Raw genomic sequence first — 10,000 nt, 5'->3', positions numbered from 1 at the left:
TCGGGTTTGTAAGTCCCATTAAAGGCTTCCCGCAGTTATAATCCTTCTTAGTAGGATTCGCTTTAGACTTTGCGAGTCGAGGGAAAGAGTTTGCTTCTTCACTGTTTTTTTTTTTTTTTTTTTTTTTTTTTTTATATTCCCGGATTCTATTTAGCTATTCCTTCTTTCTCATTCTATAATTATAGATGTGATGAATGGCCTGTTGGCTGCGGGGATTGGACTTGAGACCTAATTTCATAAGTCAATAGAGCTATCATGCTCTTCAAAAAGACAACCACTCATTCCTTCTTTGCATAACATTTTTTTCAAAATCATCCAAGTAGTCACAGGACTCACTTTCTCTTTTCTTTTTTTGAAATACTGGAGATTCCACTTTATTTCCCGTCTTTCTTGCTTCTTGTTAAGTCTACGAATAGTCAATTCTGACACTTTTGTTGCTTCAGATGTTCTCTGGATAGCCTTCGAAACATTAGTTATAGGACCTTCATGATATTTTTATAAAATGAAGTATTTCAGGAAATTATAGAATTTTTCCTTGGTTTCAGGTGGTGGGCGAAGGCGTTTGCGAGAGTCACTTGGGCTGGGCTGTCCATACTTATCACAGTGGGTGATCGAGAGCGAGTATCCTTTAATGATATTGAGCATGACCTTTCAAGTCCCCTTAAAAATCATAGGTCCCCTAAACTCAGATCTGGCATCGCCAAGGAAAAAATATGCCATATCTTCATTTTCGTTAATGAAACTGAGGTTATAACGAAGAATATACGAAATAAGATATATTAAACATATCTGATGGAAACAAAGAGCCACATTTCAAGAAATGAAAACTATTTCAATAGACTCCATGATAATAATATGATTACCATGACATGAAAATTGACAACGTACGATATCTGTACAAGCCACACCATAGCGATCTTAGAAAGGTAAACGCACTGTAGAATCCAACACACCTGGAGAATGAGTAACCTTTCCAAACAAGCATAAACATGGGTACAATTTAACAACAAAAAGATTAAGTCCAACTGCTCAGACACAGGGACAAGACAATTAAAGGATTATACTGGGCGACAGCTGACTACATTCAGATCTTTGGTAAACAAAAACTTATTCACAAAACATATTAAATATACATATACAAAGAAGAGTCTAAGGCAACTAATTTGTATTTAAGTCATTCTTAAACATGTTACAAATTCAAGGGTCTAAATGAAACAGGCCACAACTAATATTAAAATTACAATGGGAAGTAAGTTGTATTGTGGCAGATTCTAAAAGATTTTGTGATAAGACATCTTTTGATCTTGCAATTACTGAACTACCAATCCAATTTATCCAGTGGTTGTTTTCATTTAAATGAATGAATATTGCATTAGATGTTTGCCCAGTTTTGACAGAATATCTATACAGTTTTAACCTTGCTTGACTGTCCGAGATAAATGGAAGGAATTTTATATATTATGTTGTTGCTTTCCCTGGGGCCATTATTTTATTAACATTCCTTTTTGTGTGTTATTATAGGAAAAAACAAGGTTGACCTTGAAGGTTTTTAACAATGATTCAGTGGTTTCAAATCCGTTAAAATAAGGCAAACTGAGAATGTTCTTAGAAGTTTCTTTCTCTGTGTTACTTACACTATAAAACTTTTTGAGGCTTTATTATAGCAAATATCTAATATATGTGAAGGATAACATAAATCATTCCCTATTTTTCTTATGTATTCAATTTCTTGATCAAAATATTGGGGACTGACAATGCCCAATGCTCATAAAAACATAGAAGAAAAAATTTATGTTTTTATGTTAAGATGGTGGCCTGAATAGAAATGAACATAAGTTAAGATGTTGGTTGGTTTCCTATAAATACTGAATTTACATTGAAATGGTTCTTTATGTATCAAAACATCTAAGAAAGGGAGGTAATTGTCTTTTCCCAATTCTAGAGTAAACTTAATTGATGGTACCTGGTTATTTAATTTAGAGAGTAAATCATTTACATCAATACCAGCAGGCAGAACAGCTAAAATATCATCAACATATCCATACCCCTTTACAGGAATATAAATAATATTAGGTGAATAGCGTTTTTCAGAGAATTCCATGTACAAGTTTGAGAGGAGATGTGATAAAGGGTTGCCCATTGCCATGCCAAATATTTGTTGAAAAAATTCACCATTGAATATAAACTTACAATCACAAATGCACCTAGTGAGTGAAATAATGTGACTTACAGGTAGAGGTAATTCATGCTGAGTTAGTTCATTACTAAGATATTCTAAAATAGAGTCTATAGGGGCTTTAGTAAAAAGAGAACATAATCAAAACAAACGAATCTATCAATGGGGCAAAGAGTAATTTTGTTTAATTTATCAACTAAATCTAGAGAATTATATATATGAGAATCGGAGATGGTTCCAAGTAACGGGGACAAGATCTTAGTGATATATTTCGAAAGTTTATAGGAAATTGAGCCAACAGTACTGATAATAGGCCACATAGGGTTATTTCTTTTGTGCGTTTTGACTAATCCGTGCAAGTAAGGTAGCGAAGGAAATTTGACTGACAATTTGCCTAGTAGTTGTGTTTTATCTTTTTGGATTTTTTTTACTGTTTCATTTAGACCCTTGTATTTGTAACATGTTTAAGAATGACCTCAAACATATAATTACAGACTTAAATACAAATTAGTTACCTTAGAGATATTTTCTTTGTATATGTATGTTTAATATGTTTTGTGAATAAGTTTTTGTTTACAAAGATCTGATTGTGGTCTGCTGTCGCCCTTTATGATCCTTTAATTGTCCTGTCCCTGTGTCTGAGCAGTTGGACTTAATCTGTTTGTGCTTAAATTGTAACCATGTTCATGCTTGTTTGGAAAGGTTACTCATTCTCCAGGTGTGTTGGATTCTAGGTACTAATCCCCTTATAATCCCTAGTTGTCACTTTTACGACCTTTCCTGTACTCTCAATTTCTTATGTAAGTCAGTTTGTCTGCTAAGTAAAGGACGTTGAGTCGAAAGATCTTGCAGAACTCCATTGTTTATCTTTCCTTCGTGGCTTATACCTTTATTTACGGATTTATCACGTTCCAAACTTTCGTGATTCAGTTACACACACACACACACACACACACACACACACACACACACACATATATATATATATATATATATATATATATATATATATATATATATATATATATTAGCGAATACCACAGGAAAATGATAGTCAGAAATCCAAGCGCTTTCGTCTTTACTAAGACATTGTCAAGGAGCGAATGAAATACAATTGGAGAGAAAGGTCTCAGGTACACAACAACAAGGTCAAGAATACCAGATGGTTAATTGTCAAAAGGGTAAAAATTAATAGAGATAATCCAGGATTATCGGATATCACACGGTCACAAACCTAAACAGATTTGATCCTAACCGAAATTACAAAGTATCTTTACAGTCCAAAACATGTAAAAACTGAATATATTAATTTTGTTGCTTATATTTATCTACAACTTTTTTCATTATGAAAGCATCAAGTGTCATTACATGGGATTAAGGCTCTTGCTTGACTCCAGTGAACAAGATGATCTAAATCTCTCATATGTACGAATAATGCATTCGACATTTGCCCAGTTCTCACAGAAAATTGGTGCTGTCTGAGACGTTGTGAAAGAGATTTATCGGTCTGTCCGTAATAGACTTTATCACTCTTTTTGCAAGGAATTTCATATATGCAGCCTGGAAGATCTTTATGAAAATTTTTGATTACTAAACTCTTGATATTAATATTACTGAAAACAACATATATGTTAAAAAGCTTTAAAATGTCTTAGTAAAGACGAAAGCGCTTGGATTTCTGACTATCATTTTCCTGTGGTAATCGCTTATTTAATGAAGTCACGTGCATCTACTGTGATTTTTTAAGCATATATATATATATATATATATATATATATATATATATATATATATATATATGTGTGTGTGTGTGTGTGTGTGTGTGTACTACATACACCAGTGGTTCTTAACCTTTTTATGATCAAGCCCCCTCTGAGAGAGTTGGTCCTTCCTTCCACGCACCCTTGCATCTATGAGTAAATTTCCCTCCCGGATTTAAAAGGAAATAAAAAAAAAGAGAGAGAATGAGTTTCGAGGGATAGGAAGGGAGGTCAACAATTACAAAACATGGTAGTGAGCAGAGTAACCTTATAATGCGATACTTTTGTATTTTTTCATAAACTTCTGAATATTAGTTCCTCACTCTCGTTAAGATAATAACGAATATAATTAGAGTTTTATTTTTTATTTTTCCCTAGGGCTTCCGCCTAACCTGGAAATTGCTGACGCCCCCCAGGTTAAGAACCACTGACATACACTGTATATATATATATATATATATATATATATATATATATATATATATAATTATATATATATATATATATATATATATATATATATATATATATATATATATACACACACACACATTACCTTGGGTATTTCTTCCTCGCCAGTGTTAACGGCTGGTCACTTTTTTCTATCAGCTGCTTCTCAGTGTAACCAGCCAGCAAGTTGAAATTCCACAGCCAGGAGCTGGAAGCTGCTTTGAAGATGTTGCACCAAATGAGGCCGTAGTGTCTGTTAATTAAGAACTGATCCGTCTTCCTATGGTGTACAGGAGAACTGTGGACCGGTCGGAATTTGTCACACGCCTGAAAAGAAAATGAGATCTTCCCTAGGTTGTGACCCTAAAGGTTTTCGAGGGTAGTTATCTAGGACTGATATTTCTTGGGGTTAATATCCTTATATGATATTTACAGTTTTTTTTAATTTTCTGAAAAGAAAACTTTTGTGCCGGGTTTGTCTGTCCGTCCTCACTTTTTTTTTTTTGTCAGGACTTTTTCTGTCCACCCTCCGATCTTAAGAACTACTGATGCTGGAGAGCTGCAATTTGGTATGTTGATCACCCATCATACACTCATCAAACATAACAAACTGCAGCCCTCTAACCTCATTAGATTTTATTTTATTAGGGTTAAAGTTAGCCATAATCAGGCTTCTGGCAACGACATAGGCTAGGCCATTACCAGGTCGTGGTTAGTTTCATGGGCCACGGCTCATACAGCATTATACTGAGACCACCGAAAGACAGATCTGTTTTCGGTGGCCTTAATTATACGATGTAAAGAAAACTCGATTGCCCTGAAGACACTTTTTTACTTGTTTTATGTTTTTATGGCAATCCTGAACGGAAAATTTATAAATATAGATTTTTTTTTCGGAAAGTAAAATGTGTGAATGCTCTTGGCGCGGCTGCTTTGTAAGGAGAAATATGTATCACGAACTTCTAGACAAAGGATGACCAAATTCAGATTACCGTTACCCAACCTCTGACCTTGAGAATATACCTTACGATGACGATTTTTTTTTTTTTGTGGTATCTACAGAAAGACAAACCAATTCTTGCTGCTGTTTAAGGAAAGAGCACCACACAATATTTGTAAAACCATAGTGAATAAGCAAACAGGCCAAGTAACGTTACACAAGTTCATCCTGTCAATTACGCTGTATCATACGAAGGAAAGATGACTATGCAAGTACAACTTCGACAAAAGCACACTTCAATTTGTTGAAAGGAGGAATGTGGTCTAAAAACACCTTTCAGAGTTCTTGTATAACACATTTTAAAGCGAGAGAGAGAGAGAGAGAGAGAGAGAGAGAGAGAGAGAGAGAGAGAGAGAGAGAGAGAGAGAGAATCTCCTTTACCTTTTCCAGGTGTTCTTTGCGGCTCCTAAACCTGTCTTCGACTTTCTTGAGAGCTGCATCGTCCGGTGGTCCAGGCAAGGTTTCCTGTGGTAAAATAAGAGAAGGAGAAATAATTTAAAACGAAGATTCATGAGTGATGGAGCACCATCAGAATTCCAATTCTTAATTCCGGTCTGGTAAAATTAGTTCATTTAGATCAAACAGCCAAAATTCGAGTTTTACTCCTTACAAGCGATTTTATAATACTTCGTAAATTTTATACGGAAAAGGATATATGACATTTATAATGTAATATTACCATATGATTTTGTGTTCGAAAAGTTTTACTGAAAGGAAATTTCAGGCCATTTTCCGGTCCGATGGGTGATGAAAGTTCTCTGACTGATAAGGAATCAAGATTCTGGGCACCAAGGAATATCAAAGCTGGGGAGACTTTCATAGTATGGAGGTAGGAAATGAAGAATAATCAAACAAATTACAGGCATGTGATAGCTACAAGGCTTTATTTTTCCACAGGCTGGAGAATTAGTATTGTTATTATTATTATTCGATAGGTAAATGTGATAGCAGACATATGGAATGTTCTTCGGTACAATGTCTGCATGCCTATGCCGAAAATAATTGTGTGTTCCCAATTTCTTTCAGTTTCTAATGTAAATTCCTAGATTTTGGTCATGAAGCGCCCATGGCTGGTCTTGATTTCAGTGCAAAGAGATGGGAGCTATGAGATCATTCTCTACGGTGGGGACTGTGGTGATAAAAAAATGTCATTTCTGGTGTACCTCAAGGCGGTATTCTGGGTTCACTAGTATTTATGGTGTAAATGCACAAAAATATGGTTTGACCTTGATAACCTTCTGGTTGCCTATGATAATGGTGCAACACCATGATTCAAGTGACCTCATCTCCTGATTACAGACCTGCAGTTGGCCATTTATTCAACCGAGATTAAGTAAGAGGGAGAAAATTATGGCGAATGAAATTAAAAAATGAAAGAACTCAGTGCACTGTCATCTTTGTGATTCACACCTCTAGGAGTCATTCTTGAATGAGAATCCAGTTTTGGGAAACGCATATGGCTTCTATGTCTTTCAACTATGCAAAAAAATTAGTATGTTGAGAGTCATGATTCTTGACGGCCCATCTTATTCTGACGTATTGTGAATATTTCATGGTATTTCTGAGAGGATTTTCTTCATATTCTACTGATATATAACTGCAAACAATCCTACAGAACCTTTACAAGATGTTCGTACAAGCAAGAGCCCATGCTGCCATAATTCAATATATAGTAGATTGCGAAGCGTAGCAGCCCAAGAAGTTGGAAATTATGCAAACAATCGTATGGTCATTCGAGGTAGCTTAATTCCACGATAGTTTACTTAGTCAGACTTTCCAATTTACAGCTTGAAAAAAAAAGTAAATGGAAAATATCTCTGACTTGACATTAACGTATCGTAGACACAGAGAAACTGGGGAAAAATATTAGATCAAAATATAAAAGAAAGGTAAAGTTTCATACAAAGAACACCAATAAAACTGTGACTATATTACCTTGCTTATTTTGTCGGTAGGTAAAATTTAGCAAAATTACGTTAAAACAGTAAAAGGCTATTTTAGAAGCACAAAAAATGTAAAACTTGAATAGCAGATCATTCTTGCAACAAACAATACTTTATGGACAATAAAGCGTTACTGGAATGATCACTATCTTGTAAGTCATAATTCACATCAGAATACACCATGATTAAAAGAAAATCCCTGAGGATTTCGTGAAGGCTTTTACTCTTGGGAGATTTAGCCAAGAAGGTAAGTCACAGGCGGTTTGGTGCGAACTACTTGAGACGTGATGCTCAATGGAGTCACTCAAGTTTTTCTCATGCTCATTAAAGAATTCACCAGGGCCGTAGGCGTATTTGAATGAAGTATTCTTATGTGATAGTTTAACGCGACGCGTTAAGTTACATTTCAGGACACCACCCCACACAGCCCCCCCCCCAGCCCCCCCCCCCCCAAAAAAAAAAAAAAAAACACGTGGGTGAAAATGGTGTTAATTCCTCTTCTAGACAATCTGACTCTACATAATTCAATTGTTTTTCATAGATGACATGATCATTTTTGTTTCATTTATGAATTTATTGTAAATTAGCATTTCACTATAACTCTGTGGATAGAGAATTCTATAAATAACAAGAAACTAGATATTGTCACACTGCAGGGCTTAGAATGAAGTTAGTGGTGCTGAAGTGTGACAGAACAAACTTCGACCAGCAAAACCTACCTTTGTCGCTGTAGGAGCTGAAGGACGAGAGCCATAAATAGCGTCTTCTTCTTCGTGGATTTCCTTCTCAATACGTTCCAAAGTCTGCGTTGTGTTTCCTCCGGCGAGCTGAGTCTGATTGCTGTTGATCTGAGTAGTTACGGAAGGAAGTTATTACGCAGAGCACAGAGAGAAGAAAAATGTAGAGGAAACGAGGCAGAATATCATATAGGCCAAAGGCCATGTACCGGGACCTATAAGGTCATTCAGCGCTGAAACGGAAATTGATTTCAAAATGATCTAAAGGTGTAACAGGAAGAAAATTGTAAGGGTAGGTGGAAACTAAGATGGAAGAAAGAGATGTGAACGGAGGTACAGTAAAAGGAATGAAAGTAGTTGCAGCTAGGTGCCGAAAGGACGTTGCAAAGAACCTTAAGTAATGCACATTTTCCGATTTGTTCGATGACGTTTACGTAACTGACTTTAGATGATTTAGTTGAATGCCACCGAGTACCATAGTTTCTTGTGTAAAACGAATAAAAAATAACAAAAAATCAATATGGCAATGCAAAGACAAGAACAACTCTTCATATAACAATGTTTTATTTGCTTCAAAGTTAAACAGTCATGCCCAATAGCACAAAAACAGCCGAAGAAAATGACCATTAATGTTCATCATGAGAAAAAGAGTGAGAAGGGTTCATATCCTTATCTAAAAGAATTTGACAAAGAAAGATAATGCATAATCTCCAGCATTTACCAGGAAAGAGAGAGAGAGAGAGAGAGAGAGAGAGAGAATAAAACAATAATTTAAAGATGATTATCCCTATTTGCTAACCTCAGTTTTTCCCGCATAATTTTTTAAGTATATATATATATATATATAATGAGTATATATATATTAAAGGCACTAGTAGCAACATGTAATAATAAATAGTGGGATTGATAACCTTAGCTCTTGCTGGTTAGAGACAGATGCAAAACGCTGGATTCCTCGAAGATGCTGAAATGAGAAAAACAAACAGGAAAGCTTACCGGCGCATAATTGGGGTCAGTAACGCATTCCAAAGATCACGAGTTCCATGTATGTAGCGTGCATACATCTATGCATCAATTGGTGAGTGTGTGTTCGTAATGCACAGAAAATGATGTATAAGCTATTATACGAAAATCAAAGGGGGACTCACTGAACTTGATTGATAAGAGTGTGGAACACTTATGGAACACGCCACAGAAGAGGCGTTGCAGGTCCGTCGGACAAGGTAACGTAAAGTGACAATAACTTGAGTTCTAGAGAAAGGGAAGTGAGGTGCGGCACACACTCTTTACTGACAAACTTTAATGTTTTATGGTGTCATGATTATGGTCTCTTTATTTCAGATGGATTCGAAGTCACCTTAAGGGGTTTCTCTAGACTAATTTTGACGATTGAGTAACTATGAATGTTTGGACACTTAGGGGAAAAGGGGGTACTACTTTCTTAAATATGATTTTGAAAGGAATTTGATACTTTAACGTTTCTTTTTGGGGTCATGCTTGACTCATTTTATTCCATTTTCATGTCCGCTAATTTTGGGAATTGAAAAGTATATTTTTTGTAACAGCAAGAGTTTTTTTTAGCCTAGTTTGAAGCTGATTCTCAGCTAACTTCAGAGATGAACATTCAACATCAAAAGGAAGGCCACGTTACCAGTTAGATTTTTTTTCATTTGTTTAAACGAGTGTCATTTGACCTCGTTAGATATATATATATATATATATATATATATATATATATATATATATATATATGCATGTATGTATATATGTATATATATATATATATATATATATATATATATATATATATATATGTATATATATATATATATATATCTATATATATATATATATATATATATATATATGTATGTATGTATACTATATATATATATATATAAATGTATGTTTACTTTTGAATATATATATATATA

At 34.8% G+C, this 10,000-nt stretch overlaps 1 protein-coding gene across 1 annotated transcript in view; it reads right to left on the bottom strand.

Annotated features, from left to right (window-relative positions):
• The window catches only part of LOC135211275 (carbohydrate sulfotransferase 11-like), a 30,537-nt gene that overhangs the window by 6,303 nt on the left and 14,234 nt on the right, over positions 1–10,000 (bottom strand). The window contains exons 3-5 of the mRNA XM_064244593.1: positions 8,049–8,177; positions 5,768–5,851; positions 4,493–4,713 (exon numbers count right to left, since the gene is read on the bottom strand). Of these exons, the coding sequence (XP_064100663.1) occupies positions 4,493–4,713; positions 5,768–5,851; positions 8,049–8,177 (434 nt within the window). The remainder of the gene's footprint in view (positions 1–4,492; positions 4,714–5,767; positions 5,852–8,048; positions 8,178–10,000) is intronic.

This window comes from Macrobrachium nipponense, chromosome 4, assembly GCF_015104395.2.
Source record: "Macrobrachium nipponense isolate FS-2020 chromosome 4, ASM1510439v2, whole genome shotgun sequence".
In the NCBI taxonomy this organism is placed as follows: Eukaryota; Metazoa; Arthropoda; class Malacostraca; order Decapoda; family Palaemonidae; genus Macrobrachium; species Macrobrachium nipponense.
This window is presented reverse-complemented; position numbering and strand designations above follow the sequence as displayed.